Here is a 20463-nt window from a genome sequence, read left to right on the forward strand (position 1 = left end):
GTGCTCCTATGAAACTGGCCACTGTACCTCCACAGTGCACTGGATAACTTGCTGTTCATAAACTATATCAGGGGTAGGCAACCTATGGCACGTGTGCCAAAGGCGGCATGCGAGCTGATTTTCAGTGGCACTCTCACTGCCCGGGTCCTGGCCACCGGTCCGGGGGGGGGGGGAGAGGGGGGCGCTCTGCATTTTAATTTAATTTTAAATGAAGCTTCTTAAACATTTTAAAAACCATATTTACTTTACATACAACAATAGTTTAGTTATATATTATAGACTTCTAGAAAGAGACCTTCTAAAAATGTTAAAATGTATTACTGGCACGCAAAACCTTAAATTACAGTGAATAAATGAAGACTCGGCACACCACTTCTGAAAGGTTGCCGACCCCTGAACTATATGGTCAGTTTTACAGGCTAAAACCAACAAATCCTTCATGAAAACAGTTTCAATAGTACTGCAACATTTGTCCTTCTGTTATGTCTTTCTTACAGGCTAGTATAGGTGAGCGGATTTTATACCCACCTATGATCAGCAAGGGGTAAATGAGCAAAAAGAAAAATCCCAATTTATGAATTTAATTGCGTTTGATATATTTAGATACATGTACTATGTCGAAGGATTTAGCCTTGGAAACAGAAGCCAGGCTTGCTTTGCAGCACCGACCACTTAGCTCTGTGCATGTTTAATATTATTTATTTATACTGGGGCTGCACTCAATATGTGCTACGTGCTGAGCAAACACGTAGGGAGACAAAGGGCTTGCTCTGAAGCACTTACAGTCTAAAAAGACAAAGCCCAGAAGAGTTGGGGAACGGGATACAAGGACCATTAGTGTTTAATATTCCTGGCTCAGATGGCGAAACACCAGCTGGTGTTACCATGATCCCGATCGCTAGGTAGAACTCAAAAATAGACATAGATGCACAGTGGGTTAGTGCAGGGGAGGCACTGCGTCTTTCATGCCTAACTATGTGCCCACCTGATTACTCTTCCCACTCTGCCCAAGAGTCCACGGGGTGACACAGACTATCACAAACCACAGTCACGGCAAAGCTGCTGGTCCAGTGTTCACAAGCGCCCACAATGTCACCCCCAACATGCTGTACCATCAAGATAACCTCTAATCAGAACAACAGCCTACAGAGACCACCCATAAGGACAGAGCCCCGGGCCTTATGTTATCCTGTCCTGCAAACACCAAAAGCAACTGTGCCTTGTATGGCTGATTCTTTGCATCCACCATCCCTTCATCTCATTATGGAGATGGGGCTGGGGCATTAATAACCTCATATCGCCCTGTGCAACCTGAAAAAGTCATCAGCAAGCACAAGGTCATTCTTCCATCCAGCTGGTCACATGCAGATCAGATGCTGCTACTCCGAGATTGCTTTTTATAGTCAGTTTCACGCAGGGTTTGCCATTATATTTAAATGTATCAGCTAACAGAGTGACTCCCACTGGGACTGGCTACAGAGGCCCCTCGTTTCATGGGCATGGGGGAAATATTTCAATATTTAGCTGCTATGTAGATAAGTAAAGAAACACATGTATTAAAAGGGCTGGATAAGTAGGAATCTGAACGAACACAAGAGATCTGCACAGAGAAAACCAGACAGGTCAAGGGAATGTATAAACTGTCATGCCCTACCCATATTAAAGGCCCCGTGTACTCTGTGGCAGGATGGCCATGAATTCGGTGGCTTTTTGGTGCACCACACTGCAAATTCTGCAAATTAAATGGTCGCTATTTAAAATGAATTTGAGATGAAAATGAGTAAAACAATCAGTACAGTGGCCCCTGTTTTTATTGGGATATTACAATTTAACTTATTTTAGGATCCTGAAGAAGGCAACGGCAGGATGGCTCAGAAGGGTGGTAACGGAACATGGAGCCTTTTAGCGCTAAGTAACAAGTTCAACTCCCGACCAGACCAGATGTTATTGAAAGTTGTGACCTTCTCATGGCTGGGGGTGGCCTTTGTGCTATTAGTTTGGTGGGTCCCAGTCATGTTGCCAGCAGACAGGGGTCTACAGTGCAAAGCCGACATTGCCACTGATTGCTTCCTGCTTGGTAGTCTCAGCAGAAATTCCAGGACTGAATGGGCCGGGGGATGGAATTCCCCTCTTCCCAGGTTCACACTGAAGCACTGCCGTGGGGAAAGCTCACACTCCAGCTGCCTTTTGCTGTACTTGGTATGTGGCTAGACAGAAGCCTTCTGTCTCCAGGGCTGTCAGTCTAGCATTTGGCCCCAGGGCTACATTCACATGTACACACTTGTGGCTTTTTTTAAACACCCTGACCATTTTTAAGGCAGTCATTGTCATAAAGAGGAAAACAGCATTGACACAACCACTCATCTGTGGTATCACTGCTTACGTACACCCAACATATGTGCACTCTACGAATAGGATACAGGATGAACTTGGAACGTATGTCCAGGAGATGGAATACAGTCACTTGTCAGTGACGAAGGACTTTACAGAGCACAGCCATCAATTTGCAGCATTTCTCTAGAAAAACAACATAGTCTAATGGCGTGAGCATGAGGGCTGGAGTCCAGACGCTCTCAAGTTCTAAGCCCACCACTGACACTGACTCTTTCTGTGGCCTCAGGCAATTCACTTAGCCTTCAAATCCTTCCTTAAGACTCCTCTCTGCCACGATGCCTGCAAAACCCAGCCGGTTGGTCATGGCTAGGCAGGTGACAAGTTGTGACTGTTGCTCCTCCTCTCTTTCTTTCCTTCTCCATCCTCAACTATAATCCATGCAACTAACACAGCTGAGCCAATTCTACACCATAGTCATAGCGTTGGGGTCTTTAGATTGTAGGCACAACGGGGCCTCAGTCCCATCGGGAGCCTTTGACTGCTACCACCATATAAATATTGCTACCACCTATAAGAATATCTGTGCCTTAGTTTCCTCACCTGTAACGTTGGCATGACTCCTATCCACCTCCCTGGGTGGAGTTTGGAGGATTCATGTCAGAAATGTCCTTTGCAAATGTACAGAGTTATGACAGCATTACATATTACCCTTTCAATAGGCTCCTCAACATGTTTTTTGGATAATGCTCAAAGATGTATGCTTAACAAGGGCTCTCTCCACCACGACCCATTGTGCTTAGTTCTAGGATAGCACTTTACGCCTTGAAAGCACCGCACAGGACATCAACTAATTAGCATGTAACCATTCACATCACATGAACCCACTAAAGCAGAAAATACTCATTCGGCTCTGAAATGTGGCATGCAAGATCTCAGACGAGGACCTGCGACAATGAAGGTAGATCTGTTTTTAAAACAAGGTGGCTTGACTTTTTGTGCTCCTAGTATTCAACCCATCTTGGATTTAACAAAGTGAAATTTTGTTGGAGGGGCATCATGCTTCAGAGTAATTTAATAAAGTAGCTCCAGCACAGAGACTGAAGAGGCAGTTACTGTGTCGGCACGGCAACTACTGTCTCATAAGGACTTTTAGTGCATGGATTATATACTGTATTTTGGGGTGCGGGGGTTATTGGACTCCGCAAGCTGCCATCATCACAGTGCATTATGCCAGCTCCAGACAATCATGACAAACTGCAGATTCAAACTCCCGAATCAAAAGAACAGAAATCTATATTCAAACAACATGGAAAGGGATGAGCCCTCAAAATCAAGGATGTCCAGGGTTAAAGCTGGGATGCCATGGTTTGATGCTCCACGCCCCTGGGGTTTAAAATATTTTACTCAATCCTGACATTTCAGCATTAACTTTCAGTTTCCCAGGGCAGGTGTTATGGGCTTAAATCAGACCCTGAGAGCTGTTTTATGAAAGGCTATCAACCAAACTGAGATCAATGAGATCTGCACCCACTTACACGATGGCTGAATTTTTCCATAGTGCAGTAATAATCATCAGTAAACTATTAACAGGAATGATAGTTTTTGGAAGTTTGCCGTAGCGTCCGAGGATATCCTGGGATGCGGCAGCATTGTCTAGGAGTTCTCTCATTTCAGGTCAGATCCTGAGAAGTTCTGAGCACCCACAGACATGAGCAAGTTGTGATTGCTCAGCACCTCGCAGGAACAGCTCTTACTGCTCTGTGCATTCTAACAGGTAGGCAGCAAGGCACATGGTTTAATTTTATATTGCAAAGGTAATCAGGTAAAAAAGGCAACATACACCTTCACTGGGCTGGGGCTGGATCGGGTTGAGGAAACAGTTCTCCTGTCATCAGATCCTGCTGGCTCCTGATGGAACATTCCTATGGAAATTCTCTCATTACGACAGGACTTCTAGACTTACACTGAAAGGTATGGTACGTGCTAGGTATTTTCCTTCCCAACTAAGATTGTCTCTCATTTTAATCCTTCTTTACTGGACTGAGCTGTATGTGGAAGCAGGCTCTCAAGCCAAATGCTCCGGGTGGTAAATAGATGTGAAGGACAGATGGAAGATATGGCTCCTGTTATTGCAGTGGGGTAAGGCACAGGACAGTGAGTCAGGAGACCTGAGTTTTGTTCCCAGCTTTGCTACTGAATCACTGTGTGGCCTTGAGTAAGTCACATAACCGCTCTCTGCCTCAGTTTCCCACCTCTATGAGAATCACGATACCTACTTTGCAAAGTGCTTTAAGAGCTACAGATGACAAGTCTTGGAGACGTGTTCAGTACTAGTCATAAATCCAATACCATTATTCCTCCACAGACACATGCTGCTGTACAGGGGAAAGATGTTTTGACAGCCATAAACACTTAAAAAAACCCAAGGATTCTAGCACGATCCATTTTTTAAAAATACTTGGTGAAATAACGAAGCCGACTAAGTGGGTCTCACTTTGGTGGGTACGTTGCTGAAAACAGGCAGCAGAGGGGAGACTGAGCTGAGATTTTAGACAAGTCCCTAGCTCACCCCTGCTTCCCAGGGCTGCAGATTCCTGCTTATAGAGTAAGCTGCCATTGCTTTCTGACACCTCTTAGGAAATGTGGTTGTGGGGGATTCCTAAAAAAACAGGTGAGGGTAGATACATAGGGATAACGAAAAGAAAATACAAATAATAGTCGCCCCACCACTGGGGAAAAACGTACCAATGAAACTCCTTTTAGGATGACATTTTAGCCTCAGAAAAAAAAAAATCCAGACTTTAGAAGATTCTCTGAATTATAAATAATGTTGCCACTTCATTTCTATGCTGTAGCCTTCCTTCAGCTTCCCATAATTAAAGGATGGGGATTGAGAGACACTACCACGGAAGATAAAAGCACCATCAGAATTCCCACCACTGCCGGATTCATTAGCAAGTCAACCTAACTGACAAGTCTGTTACTTGAAAATTGTAGACTTCTCTCCCTCTCTGGTTGTGACATGGTGACTGCGGCAGAGATCCGTTAGCACCAGGGCTCTGCACGCCTGGAGTTACAGCGCTAATAGGAGGGGAGGAGACTGTGCTGGCCTGCATGCGTACAGGTGCACATCAGTTGGGCGGTGTCTTGATGGCTGGAAGGAATTGTGTGTGCCGAGCGGATCCGCTGCAACGGGGAAAGGGATGTTCACAGGACACACGGGAAGAAGCAAGCGGTTGTCTCGACGCTCAAGACAGCAGACGAGTAGCAGAGAGGGCCCAAGTCTGTTCCCTCTGTCAATCTCTCAGCATGTTATAACCATTCAGATGATCATCAGCACCAAGGCCAGCTAGCAATCTGCCTTCTCCCTCCTAAATGCCTCCTCTTTCTCTGTCTCCCCTTCCCATGTCCATGCCAATCCTTATACCTTCTTGGCGACAGTACAGGCTAGTGGACGAAGCATGAGACAGGGGAAAACAGGACGCCTTGGTTCTATTCCTAGCTCTTCCACTGGCTTGCTGAGTGGCCTCTGGCAAGTCACATCTCTTCTCTGCCTATTTCTCCTCTCACAGGCAGGTTGTGCGGATTAACACTGGTTCAGTGCTTTGAAAATGCAAAGTGCTGTGTAAGTGCTAAGTATTGTCATTATCTTCTACAGCAAACGACCGCCTTCTCTTTATCCAAATCCCTCCTTAAAACACAGTCCCTCCTGAAAAGCATTTCAGTGATGAACCTTCCGAGTGATCTGCAGCGCTCTGACACTGCATCCTCAAGCTGCATAGCATGTGTATCTCAATGCTACTGTCTGAGTCTGATCCAGATTGTAAGAGATCTGGGAAGAGGGGGCCCAATTCTGCTCTCAGTGTAAATCCAGAGTCACCCCACGGAGGTCAGTGGAGAGATCGAGGATTGACACCAGTGATAGCTGAGATCAGAACCCGGTAGGGTGTTTTTATGTTTGCACAGCGTCGAGCATGCTGATGGCCTACAATAAAAAAGAACGAGCCTGATCCTCAATGGGCAATCTGAAGGCGTCGGGGAAAGGAAAGGGGAATGAGGAGGAAAAGAAGGTTATAAGGGAAAGGAAGGACAGGAATCAAGAGGAGAGAAAACAGTAACTAAGCATGAAAAGGAGAAGGAAAAACCTGGGAGTAAGAAAGAAATGGGGAGGAAGTTTAAAGGCCGAGGGAGGGATGGCTCAGAGCTAGGCCAAAGCACTTGGGCTATGTTCAGGAATGCCTGCCATTCCGCAATCCATGCCCACACGTCCGTTGCGGGCCCATCCACCCACCAGGAATGGGAAATTAAAACCATCCCTTCCGACTACAGCAAAAAGCAACCGAAAAATAAGACGACAGTTCAAACTGGAGAGAGCTGAGGATTAAGGCTAAGAGCCCCGAGATGAGGGAGGATGCACAGGGGGGCGAGGCAGCCATGTGGCTTGCTTTGTGTATGAAATCCTCATTAGAGGCCTGTAAGGACATGAAAGCGGCTTTTCCTGTTTCCGGTCCCCAGCGCCCCCAGGGGACCCTTACGGCTGGTTATCTGCTTTCACTGTCAGAGTAGGAAGTGCAGATTGAGGCTGTACACTAACGGCAGGGTTTTATGTGGTTACAGGGAAAAAAGGAGATCACACAGCATGTGTGCAAGCAAGCTGAGGAGACAGAGACTAAGCAGTGCAACTGATATTTTGGGGGACTCTGGCCAGCTGATCAGGAGAGGCAAGGGCTCTGCTCTGATGGAGCTATTCCTCCAGACGGTGGACCCCTGTGCTAAGGATAGGCAGCAGGGATTTTAGACACTCACTCCTGGTTTTTCAGCCCTCGTGGAAACTGGCCAGGGGACTCACTTGCATGCTGATGTAATTTAGTTTATACATCAGTCTGCGGTGGGAGGCATTCTACTTATGGGAATTTGAGTTCTCCTGACATTAAGACCAAGCACAAACTGGCCACACATGGAGGTAGCATCACCTGCACCACCTTTGCCAAAGCACCTTAGTCTTGGCCTGCATTACTCCCTAATATGCTAGTTCTGAACCCTCCCTACACAGCTCTGGCAATGCACCTCCCTCCTACCTGGCAGCCCCCTGCTATTCCAGCCCAGGGGCCCACACAGCCCAACCCTGATCTGCAGCCTTTTCTATTATTCTAGTCCTGCCCTCATCCCCAGCTCTGCCAATTCACCGCAGTCCTGGGACCAGTACAAATTCAAAAAGAGCACTTCAGTCCTGAACTGCAGCTGGTCTCGAGTCTCGGGGCAGAGAGCCGACTGTGCCAAGTTCCTTCAGATTCTGGCCATCATATAACTCATGCAAGACTAGTAAGCGCATGCACCAGCAACTGTTTTGGAGGAGAGTTCCCCAGGATCCCCTCATTCTATTCAGTATCTGGGTGACCTTCTCCCCTGCCAAGGAAGGCTGGATGCAGCTCCCTCCTGACCATTTGAAAACACTTTTTCTATCTTCTGGGAAATAAACTGCATATCAATAGAAGCTGTTTATAGCCACTGCTGGTATGGGATCTCTGGATCCCTTCACACCGGTGTGGTACAAACCACACGGCTGACCCATTCACTATGACAGCAGAATCCTGATTCTCCAAACCACCTGGGTGACACCAATTATGATTGTTATTTGCTTGCAGTTGCACCTACAACAGAAGGGGAGCCTTTCAGACACACAGGAAAGAGAAGGCCGCTGCCCCAAGGAGCCCACAGTCTAAGACAGACAAGTAGACAGATGTCAGGGATAGGGAATATTTGGGCTAAGATGAGGGCGAGTTTGATAGATTGGGAATTTAGGCTCTGAGGGAAGCCCTCATTAATCAGTAACACTCGGGTAGCTTGACAAACAGGGTGGTTCAAATCATCAGTCTGTTAAATCAAGATCCCCTTGCAATTAATATCCGATCAGAACCCACAGCTCCAAACGCAAAAGGCATTAAAGTCAATGAATCTTCAAACCTCCTGGCTTATTTAAACTGTTTCCTGCCCTAAATACTGACACATAGGATGTAATATCAACATGAAAGCACACAGTCCATCACCAACCCCAAGTCCAGCCAACGCACTTCAGCCCTCACCCAAGGGATAAGAGGAGCCCAGCCAGGCTGAAGAACTGGAAGTTACAGAGTGCAGTAAAAAGCATCTGTTTTTTCACTGAGCTGATCTGGTGTGAATTTACACAAGCAGCTCCCAAGTGAAGGCCTGACCTCTCCAGCCACCCGATCTCTTTGCCCAACCCACACCTTAAACCATGTCATATTCTAGCTAGAGCTTTGCTAACTCCGTGAAATTAAATGAGTGATTTCCAGCTATGAGTTTGTTACAGTTGCAAAAGGGAGAGACTGCATGATCCTAACCAGGGCCGCTGAGAGCGGGTTTGGGCCCCGGTGAAAAAAATTTTTCGGGCCCCCCAGCAAGGGCGGACTGGCTATACAGGGCCGATGAGAGGGGGGGAAGCTGGGGAAGCCGGGCCCCGGGCCCCTTTCCGGACCGCCGGGCCTCGGTAATTTGTACCGGCTTCCCCCCACTCTCGTCGGCCCTGATCCTAACTCTGCCATAAGCAGGGAGATCTGGATGATAGAACCACCCCTTGAGATGGTTACTCTTAATGTGGCTGATAGAAACCTCATATCGCTGGACTACAGAATGGAGATTTTATGACACATGTGCCTCTGATTACAATATATTACCATTAATATAATGCCTGCTTTCTACTTATCTGTGTCTTTGGCTAATAAACTATAGAAGACCACCAGTGAAGCAGTAATAAAGCACAGCTGTTGAATCAAAGCCTGTTTCTAGGTCAAAGCGAGTTTGGGAGAGGCCGGGGAGAATGGGCTCTACCAGGGGAAACAATACTGAACTGAAACGAGAAGAGGATCCTCCAGGCAGCTTTAATTAATCTTTAGTTTTATCCCAGAAACGTTACTGGAGTTCTTGGCAAGCAGGCCAAGAAGAGGACGCAAGTCTGCATTTCCATAGTGCATCTCATTATTATCCAAATGGACGCCCCTGACTCTTTACAAATTGTATCGACTGTAGGAATTATATATGCACATACCTGCACTCGTGCATACTTAGAGATAGGGAGAGGAGACGAGTCATTCTTGGTCACCATTGAAATGCAGCCACCACAGTCACGAAACTGGAGCCGTTTTAGAACGCACTGCAACAGTGCTCAACTGACAAGGGCAGGAAATGAAAAATGTCACATCCAAATACGGGGGAAATGTAAGGAGACAGAAACAAATCACCAGAGCTGGAATATGTAGTCAGGACACTGGGGTAAACAACCGTAAATCCTACAAAAGTGCTTTAATGACAAGTGGTCAGGAATTGCATTTTACATCTCATGACCACACAGAGCTCACCACCACAACCCTTGGGGCCAAAGGAAGAACGTCAGCTGAATCACCAACACTGCTTTCAGTGCGATTCCAGAATTTCTCTAGACTTCTTGCACCCAAACAATGTCTTGGTCTGAATCTACTTAGCCTGAAAGCTGGCTACCTCAGAACTCAAGGTGGGATGGAAGGGATCTTTCTTATATGGATACATGATTATTATTATTTGCAGTACTGTCGCGCCTAGGAGCCCCAGCCAGGGACCAGGACCCCGCTGTGCTAGGTGCTGTACACAGAACAAAAAGACAGTCACATGGAACCCACATGGCTAGTTTAAGCTAAGATCTATTTCTTGACAATTAAATGAGACGGTTTTAATAGAATGCCAGAAGACAAAGTTGTTGTATCTTTCATGCTGAGGACTATCTACCTAATAAGCAACACAATTCCACCATAGGAGGTTTGTTTTTTTTAATAATCAAGAATATCTGGTTATAGTGTAAGCTACAAAAGCAAAACTCAAGTCAGCATGCCCCCCCACAATAAAAATCCAGGGCAGCCCTATGCTTAGAGTGGTATATGTTGGTTTACTTTCAGACTTGGGATTAAACAACAATAAGCAAAAAAACAACCACCACCCAAACCCCAGATGTCAAATGTAAACTAAAATTGTTATTCAGCAATTTGCATCACTTACTGTCTTATTAAAGTCAAATGATTTTCGTTTCTCTCTCTCTCTCTCTGTTATTGTAATAAAATAAAGAATCTAGGGACTTCTGAAGACATTTTGCTGCACTAAATGAAATTCTCCTTTAACTTTTAGGGGTATAGTCTCACTTACAACTCCTGCCAACGCTGGTGGGACTTGCACAGAAATGAACATTTAAGAGTTCCATGGATGACAAGATCCCTACAGAGACGATGCATCAGTGGGTTATGACACACTGTAAGACACAAGGTAACTTCTTGCCATTAGCAAAGTGTGGCGGGAATGCAGTGATCCTGCAACAGGGGAGGTGGTATTCTCAAGGTAAAGGAACCAAAATGTCAAGTGACTGCAGACCAGCGCGTTCAGCCTCTGAGCTTGGACTGACTGAAGCCAATGGAAATTCTGGCATTGATTTTAGTGGGTGCAGGATCAGGCCCTAGAAAAGCAAACAACTCCTAGGAAGACCAGCTTTTTCATGTAAGCTCTACAGCTCATGGAAAGAAACAACACCAAATTCAACCCCCTCCCATGGCAGCAGAGGGTCAGGTGACTCATGGTCTGATCCTCATGGGATCCTTCCCCCCCCCCCCCACGAAGGAAATTGTCTATAGAAAATAAGTCAGTGGGTGGCTTCTATGCCAATGGATTCATTATTAAATCCCTGCCTCCATGGTGAGCACCAAACACTGACTCAGTGCCAAAATCCACCTGCTCTGCTAAGGCTCGGTGGGATGCTTTTGCGGAGCTTCACAGACTCAGTTCCCTCAAGGCTTTTATCTGACTGTGATACGTCATGCCATGTATATTTCTGTGTGAGGTCTTTACTTCCTAGCTTCTCCTTGAACAAATTTCAGAGACACTGGCGGGTCAAATCTGGCCCAAAATTTAGGTGTTGAAAAAACGCTTTTAACTAAAATTAAGAGGAACAAAGTATTTCTGAAAATTCCCTTTTTTAAATTTCCAAAGGAAACATTCACCTCTAGCATCTGTAGCCCCAAAGCGGCAGCAATGCATTAGACTGCACTGCAACTTCCTAAGGACCAGAGACTGAAACGGATTAGAAAGCAAATGAAACTGACTAGTCCATTTTCCTCCTTCAAGCCCAGCAAAATGTAGCAAGTAACCAACAGCACAGATGGAGATAGACTGGATGTTTTAAGTGCTTTCAAGTTTTTAATAACTTCAGGTGTTTTGTGAAACACAGTTAAGTGCATTTGGCAGATTGAAGTACAAGATCAGGAACTAAGAGATTCGGGCTCTTTTTCCAGCTGTGCCACAGGCTAACAGCCTGGACTTGGTCAAATCACTTAACCTCCCTGTGCCTCAGTCTTCTCACTGTAAAATAGGGACGATACCTTCTTGTATGGAGGCTGTGAAAGATTATTTGCTTTTGGAAGGATTATGATTTTAAACCTGACACTGTCCCTTTAAATGATGCACGTCTCTAAGGAACATGACTACTGAGAGCACTTGATTCTGCTCATAGGAAAATGCTGCTACTTACTTTTTCAAGGGCTCTATCACCGTCTTTTGGATTTGGTTCACCTATTGGAAGAAAAGAGATTGTTACAAACAAATGTTGTTGAAGAAGCCTGTTTGAACTAAGTTATACATTTGTGCAGCATCTTCCATACCAGGGCTCAGGCCTCGAGGTGCTACCAGAGTACAAATTAACAACATCATCATCATCTTCATCAAATCCTCACCCCACAACCTCCTGTGCTCTGGAGCTGAAATGAAGTTTCCAGTGCAACTGGCAGCACTGGGACACAACTCTGGTCCTGTGCTCCCAAACCAGCAAAGACAGGACGTGCTGTGAGGGCAGCGCACTTGGTCCTCCGTGGAGTGGGGATGAGAGAAAGGACTTCATGTTACTCTATAGAACTCTCTCTAGTCAGTTTAAGGACTAGCCCTGATTGGCTCCAGGTGGAGGCACATGCATCTATTTTCATCTGAAGTGTCCCAGGATATGATAAATTAATCTGGGGACCCTCCTAGGCTGAGAGAAGAAAGGGAAGGGGTAGGGGAGAGTTCACCTATATGGAGCAGATACACACACACACACAGAGCACAAGTTCCCATCCCCTCCTCCTCCCCACTTCAGTAAAACCCACACTCACCTTCTCTTGGTTGAAAGAGTCCATTCTCTTCATGGCAGTGTCCAGGGCTGTTACCATCGTCAGGAAATCGGGGTCTTGCTCGCAGAGCGGGTTGGACAACAGGTCTGAAGAGATTTTCACGGCTGATTTCGACATGGCTGCAGTACGATGGGACCCAAGAGCATGTAAAAGAAGAAGAGAAGGTCCGTCAGTGACACAGAGTTGCATAACAGGACAGGCACTTGCAAAATAATCCAGGTTTGCTGGAACTAATTCATTATCCCAGTTCTACAAAAGACGGTCTGGGACACAAACCTAAATATTCAGCCACTAAGGCACTTAGTTCAGCACCTAAACTTTCCAGGGACACAAGTTGGAGGTTAAGAGAGAAGATTAAGAGAGAGGTACTGATTTTTTCATGTAAACACTGAGAGAATAGTTTTTATACAGGTTAAATGTGGACCATTTAAATGCAAGATGCGATGCTGCCAGAAATAATACCAGACTAACAAAAGCATAACTTTCTTTTAAAAATAATGTAGACAGCTTTTTTGACATTTTTTTATACATCTGCTTTTTTTTAACAGACTATTAAGCATTGCTCTGTCTCATTGTAGCTCCTCCACAATGAGAAAAAGCACAGTCCATTAAGTCTTCCAAAAAAGCTTTACAAAGATACATATTTTAAGTGGATTTAGTGCTGGGGGAAAGGGGCCAGACTGACAAGGCTGGAGAAGGAAGAAAAGTAAGTAGCAGCATTTTCCTTTATTCACCTGCAAAACAGGTACAGCATGAGCAGAAGTAGTGCAAGCTTGTCACCAATGAGCCTGAGTTTTCTTCCAGAGGGAACCATTTGCTAGCAATGGGTCCTCAGCACACCCCTCCATAGGCAAAGACCTCTCTGCTGAGACTGCCAACAAGAGGGCCATCTGCTGTGGCAGTTGTGAACTGGCCCCTTGGCCACCAGAGAGTCACAGAATTTAAGGCTAGCAGGGACCCCCGGGACCACCACTGAACTCAGACGCAACTTTCATTGCATCAAGACCCTTTTGCTTTCTTTTAGATTTACAAGCATTTCTTCTTTTCTATCCAATCAACTGGCCTCATTTTTCAACGAAGAAAATTCAGGACAAAGACCCTGCAGCGTCCTCCCCACACACACCACTGTAGAAGGATAAGATGCGAGATCAATGAAGAGTTCGTACAGCAACAGGCTGAACGACGTTCACGGTAAATAACTGGAATATAACGTAGGAAGATGAATAAAACAGAAAAGCCAATATGTAAGTAAAAAGAGCATAACTATCCAGAAATCTCTGTCTCTTTTCCCAGTAATGTTGCTATAAGTTATTCCAGTTAAGGATCTGAAGGCCAGACTCTTTTGTACAGTAGCGCAGAGGAGTTTTTTAAAGACTATCACTGTACAAACTTTTAATGTCTGAATTAAAGTCATCCTCAATGATGGGGCTTAAGATCACAAATCAAGAGATTAAATGCTCTGATTTAAAGGTTATACGCAATTATACATAAAGCTCAGAATTCATGTTCCGATGGCTGGAAAGCTCATGAGACACTCACTATGGAATAACAAAGCTACCATATCCGACTATTATTCAAACATTAAGGGTTTAAACATTTAAACCTTTAGGCAGATGGGACAGAAACCTCATGTGAGACCACATCTGAGGAAGGATTTGTGCCAAAACAGGACTGGGCGAAAAACAGTAGAACTCTTTAGCTGGAAGAGAAATTACTATGTGCCCCCAAAATGCAGAGAGCTGGGACTTAATACAATTAGGATAGTGAGTGATGGCAGGCAATAGTCAGACAGATTCTCAGAGGCTGGGAATCAAGATTCCTGGGTTCTAGTCCCTACTCTGCCATTGATTTGCTGTGTGGCTTTGGGCAAGTCATTTCTCTCCTCTCTGTACCACCGTGTCTTCATCTGTACAACAGGGGGAAGGGGGAGACTTGGAGGAGGAAGTGGTTAAATGTTTGCATGGTACTTTGCAAATTTAAAGTGCTGAGTATTATTAATATTAGAAAAAGTGACCGTAGGCCATCGCTGGTTATTCAAAGCAAGATAAAGCTACCATTGTATACTTAAGACAGCATCCACCTGCACACCAAATCCAGAGCAGGATTTGTGGTCTAATGAGGCAGTTATATTTTATTTCAAAAAGAGAGGACTTTTATTACAAAAAAATAAATAAAAAATCCCTGCTCCTTAAAGCCACCTCCCCTCTGGAAAGGGAGACAAGTGATGGAGATGCTGAGTGACCCTCAACCACAGCACAGCGTTGCAGGTAATTCTTACTGAGGTTTGGATCACCTTTCCCAGCCATGCTGCTAAAACTGGCACGGCAGCATCCAAGTACCCCAGGAAAACTGGTGTATCTGAGAAAGTGTCTGCTTATTTCAGAGTGTGTATCTATTGTTGGCAGAACATGGATTGGGCTGACTAGGTGAAACGTGCTGGTGAATGTTTACAGTCAGAGTGAACAATCAACCCCCTCGACACTCAGATACAATGGAAGAAATAAGACACTAGGAAGAACAGCAGCAGAGCTGATGCACTGCCAGACTTCTGCTGGACATGGGAACTACTCATTAGCTAACTAACTACAGTTATCTCTTCATCTCTCTGTTACTCAGATATTGCGGGGCGAGGGAAGCCTCCAGAGGGCCTGAATGCCTGTTCAGGCATCTGTTCTCCATCTCTATGGACTGGGACACTCTTTATTCACTGGCACCAAGTTTAAAATTCTCCCCTTATTCAGGATTTCATGCCTTTAAATGAGAAATCAGCTCATACCGGATCTGGACAGGGCCTGGACTAATTTGCAACCCTGCCATGAAGCAGAACGGAAAAGGAGAGTCCTCCCACAGCTCCTCTGGGGCTTGAAATGCTCCATATAAAAACACCCACTGAAAGGGAGGGGAGGGGAATCCTTTACAAGGAAAAACTTGCCAGAGGAGCCCTGATAATGAACAATGTCCCAGGGAGAGAAGCTTTCACCTTGGAAGGGTTTTTTTCCTTGCAGCATTTGTTGTTCATGTCTATGATAGAAACATAGAATATCAGGGTTGGAAGGGACCTCAGGAGGTCATCAAGTCCAACCCCCGCTCAAAGCAGGACCAAACCCCAGACAGATTTTTGACCCAGATCCCTAAATATCCCCCTTGAGAATTGAACTCATAACCCTGGGTTTAGTAGACCAATGCTCAAACCACTGAGCTATCCCTCCCCCCCGGTGATGATGGTGCTGTGTGTGTAGCTATGTATCCTCCTGTCCTACTGCTGGCAGGCAGCAAAATGTGGGTTCTTTTTAGCATACCTGTCTCTTCATAAATCAAGTCACCGTGAGGTGCTTGTGGAGATTGGACCAGCCCTCACCTGCCTACTCATGTAATTTGACTTGGCTCCAATGCCCAGCGGGCCAATAAAAATAGAGACTGCTCCAATCTCTGTGCTGCAAAAAAGCCATCTCTGTTTAAAACAGCTCTTTTCTGCATGTTCCAGAAGGCTGCTCAGCTCGCTTCAGTAACTGGCAATCACTAATCTCCACTTCCCCCAGTGTCTCTTCCTTCAGATTGTCTAGTCTTTTCATCTTACCCATGTTTGTTTAAACCCCGTATTGTGTGATGCGGTCAGATTGGGTTCCTACTGGCGAAACTGCTAAGTGAGCAGCAGGACCCCATGTGCAGGAGGGACGCACACCTGCACAGCAGATGTCACTCTCTGACCTCGCAGAAGCAAACAGCTGGGGCAGTGACATGAAGAGACTACTTGTTTATTGCTTCCTACCTAGTCCACTGCAGCAAGACCAAGCCAACTATTAGGCAGAACTCGCAGGGTTACTCTTACATGTGAGCCATTAAGTTGGCAAAGTGATATAAATGAAATGCACACACTTAGCACTTACATAGTGCTTTACAATGTCTCTCGCTATGTGAGGATACAGTGACCAATCCAAGGGGGCCTCATTCTCAGCTGGGCCCTTCAGGCGCTACCCTAATACAAATAAGAATGATCCCAAATTTTCAAAGGCAGAAACTGAGCCACAGAGAGGTGAAGAGACTTGGCCAAGGTCACACAGCAAGCTGGGGCTCAGGAGAATGAGGTTCTATTCTTGGCTCAGCCAATGGACTCACTATATGACTCTGGGTAAGTAATAGTTTAGGAGCCCTCAAGAGGACTGTCTTGTACCTAAGGGACTGAACTGGAACTCAAGCGATCTGGGTTCAGTCTCCAGCTCTGTCACAGGCTTCCTATGATCCTGAGAAAGTCACTTACTCTTTTAATGGCCTGATTCCCAATCTGTGCCTCACATTGTTACATACCCACATCTGCATCTGTGCTCTTCTTCATGTCCTTCTGCAGTTTCTTGGTCTGATCTTCCAGCCTGAAATAGGAAAGAGTAAGACTAAGTTCTGAATCTTTAAAAAATAAACAAACATATACATGACAACTATGCCAACAGGCCAGCTGGTAGTTAAAAGGCAACTGGACACGTTTCTATTATGTATAATGCTGTTTAACCATATAACTAATTTCAAGTGACCTCCCACATCTCCACATGACCCTTACGTTTTAACTCTTACTTTTATAGTAAACATATCAGATATAGGTCCATACAATATAACAGTTACTACAACTACAACATTAGACCTTACAAACGTTGATGGTTTTGGACTCCCTGAAGATATTCTGGACATTTTCTTTTCTTTGCTTTAGAATTGTAATAAAATTGTCAATACCTCATGACCCCCCACAGGTTGCGACCACTGACTGAGAAACACTGATCTAAACCATTACAAAATTACAATGCACTCAGCGGGAGAACAAGCTGCTGAGCAACACAAGGAAAGATGCAATAAGATTAAGTTGGGTGAAAAGCAGATCCGTGATCATCCCCAAACTGGTTAACACTTACTGCTGAAGTTTCCCATATTCCCTTTCGAAGTCTCTCTCCACCTGGGGGAAGGAGAAAGAGAAACCACATCAGCTCAAACACATTAGAGCACAATTCAAAAAAATCCACCCAGGCCCCTGTCCTCCCAGCGGAAAGTACGAACTGGAATGATCTGCAAGTATCAACAGATACATGTCAAGCTATTACTATTTATATAGTGTCAACAGCATGCTAGGCACTTTAGAGACAAACATGAGGATAACGGGTAACATTTTCAAAGCACCTAAGTCCCATTTTTAAAAGAGTTTTAAGCACTTAGGAGCCCTAAGGCCTGGTCTATACTTAAAATTTAGATCAAACTAGCTACATCACTCAGGGGTGGTAAAAATTCACACCTTTGAGAGCCGCTGTTAAGCAGATCTAGTCCCGGGTGTAGACGTGGCTAGGTCAACAGAATTCTTCTGTCAACCCAGCTGCCGCCACTCGGGAAAGTGGGTTATTTACATAGATGGAAAAACCTTTTCCATTGATGTAGGAAGCATCCACAATACAGTGCTTTAGTAGCACAGCTGTAGTGTGCCACTGTAGTGCCCGGAGCATAGACATGGGCTAAGTCTCACTGGACTTCTAAATCACTTGGATGCTTTTGAAAATTTTACCCAAGGTTCCTGCCCTGATGATATTACAATCTAAATACAGAACTTGTTTAGCTTGTAAACTATATAAGACCTAAATAAGATCTGAAGCCTAAAACCTTGAAAGTATTTGGAGTATTAAATAACAAAACTTTTGGTGGTTCCTCCTAATTTAGTTCCAAAGTGCTCACTGGGATTTCAGATCAGGAAACATCATGAATCTTCCTGCACCAGCAAAATTCTAAAGTTCTGAGTTTCATTCTAAGGCATCAGGGGAAATGTCGAAAGGTGGAGATATGAGTGTAGTGTATTCAGTGTAGTGAAATTTGTATTCAAGAAATACCCAATGGACCCAAGTAAGTGGGTGCTATAGCGTTTCCCAAAAGTAGAAGTGACACCTGTGTTTTCTGTTAGTAGACAGACCAGACCATTTTAGAGCAAAAGTCATTGCCACCAGCTGTGTCAGTTCACTCTGAGGACATGCTAGGGCACATGAACTGGAAACTGACAAAATAAATGGAGCCGTTCCAAAAGCACACAAAGGTGGCAGCCCAACAGGTATCATGACACATGAACACACATGCAGTACTGTCCGCTTTACACAGCCCTGCTTGGTGTTTACAGAAGAAGAGCAGGTCATATGAGAAATGTTTCTGTTCGGGGGTCCAGAAACACTGTGTGCATACGTTCACCCATGGTAATGGAGAACGGGACCTGGGGCATGCCCCTCTCTCCTTTGACACCAAATTTAAAGGACTCCACACTCTCCTTTGCCGATTATTAAGTATCTATCTTCTCTGCATGCAACTATTTTGTATTTCCATGTCACTAATATCGGCTCTTCAGGCTTCAGTAACTGGTATTCTAGGCCTCCTCCTTTTCCCTTATGATTTGCCTGTGTGATGTGCCCCAGCACTCCTCCCAACTCCCATTCTAATCCATAGGTTCTAATCCACCACAGAATCCGGACTGCTCCAAGCCTTAGACTTGAAACTGGGTTTGAAGCAGTTTAAGCTCCATTAGAGAATGCACAACTGAAGGGGTGGCAGTGGCTACTGGCTGCTACAGCTGAGTTCTTAGTCAGATTAACTACTGCAGTTGTCCCAAAGGATTGGTAATTTTGTATTTTAGCACTTCTTTTCTGATCACTTCCTATGAAACTATACATTCTCTGTACCATACCCTCTGTCTCCATCAGCTCAGGTAACCAAGGGCCCCCTTCTAAGCCTCAAGATACCACTGGTTCTCCATGCCCCTCAAATTCTAATACATGGCCCTATTGCAAACAAATCCACCAAACCATGGGGTGAAAAGAAAACAATTTTATTATTTTAATTGCAGTTCTCAGTGTGCTGGGCACTTTCCAAAGAGATGAAGATAGAGTCACTGCCCCAAAGAGTATACAAGCTAAAAAAAAAGTCACCCAAGCAGAGAAGTATTCTCCAAATATGACATCAATGATTTCCTATTCCAATCTGCTGTCTGACAGAAAATCTCCAATGAGCTATGATACTCCATGGTGCTTTCATTCCAGGTGGACTGTTTTAACACATACTTAAACATTCATTCCACATCTTATCAACCAAATAAAGCACATGGATTTCAACTGACCAGCCAAGAGTAAACGTGTACTTTTGTTGTCATGGGATCAAAACTGGGTTCTTTTTCGTGGTTAAGCTGCCACACTATTAAACAGGCAGCAAAGCGTTGCGCACAGCCAAGACTAGAATGAACCAGAGTATTTTTTTAAAAAATGTACTCCATGCTGCTCCAGGCATTTGAGACCGAGACTCACAGCAACAAAATATAGCTAAAGAAACAACACATTTAATAAAATCCCCCCCTTGGTTTTCAATTCCAATTGCTATAAGGCCAACATTTTAAAGTGGAGACCTACAGGTGTAAATGTCACCCTCATTTTTTGCAATCCCCCTTTCTTAAATATCTTCTGAGTTTGGAGGTTCAAATCCACCCAAAGTCAGTAGTGACTGAGTCACTGCAATCTGATGGCTGTTTGGTAGGTAGTGAGTTTGGTGAGCTTCGGTCAAATTCCAAGGGGATATGTGTCCAGGCCAACAGAGACCACTATTACTGGCACCCACACTGGCTGTCTCTGTAGACTGAAAAGCTCCAGAGACTGATCTCCCTTTCTCGCTGCTAAAATTGGTCCCTCCAGGACAGGGTGGATCAATGAGGGGGCAGCTTGCAGAGCCAATGCCTGGTTCACAGCTCTGCAAAAATCCACGACAGCTGGTGCCTTCAGGTCAGGTAACCAGCACATAGTAAAATCACCCTATATTTCTATGGTTGTTCCGGCTGTAAAAATAACCCCAGACTATTGCATTCTATTTATATGTCTGTGTGAACTGTCCTGGTTGCAAACCAAAGGGGGCCGGCATGACTCAGGCGCGAGTCCTTTGA

General features: G+C 45.0%; 1 protein-coding gene across 1 annotated transcript in view; it reads right to left on the reverse strand.

The window, feature by feature from the left end:
- BIN3 (bridging integrator 3) overlaps positions 1-20463 on the reverse strand; it is a 55317-nt gene that overhangs the window by 11992 nt on the left and 22862 nt on the right. Inside the window, exons 3-6 of the mRNA XM_065397763.1 lie at positions 17429-17469; positions 16836-16897; positions 12513-12649; positions 11897-11937 (exon numbers count right to left, since the gene is read on the reverse strand). Of these exons, the coding sequence (XP_065253835.1) occupies positions 11897-11937; positions 12513-12649; positions 16836-16897; positions 17429-17469 (281 nt within the window). The remainder of the gene's footprint in view (positions 1-11896; positions 11938-12512; positions 12650-16835; positions 16898-17428; positions 17470-20463) is intronic.

The sequence above is a fragment of the Emys orbicularis genome, chromosome 2, assembly GCF_028017835.1.
Source record: "Emys orbicularis isolate rEmyOrb1 chromosome 2, rEmyOrb1.hap1, whole genome shotgun sequence".
Lineage (NCBI taxonomy): Eukaryota > Metazoa > Chordata > Testudines > Emydidae > Emys > Emys orbicularis.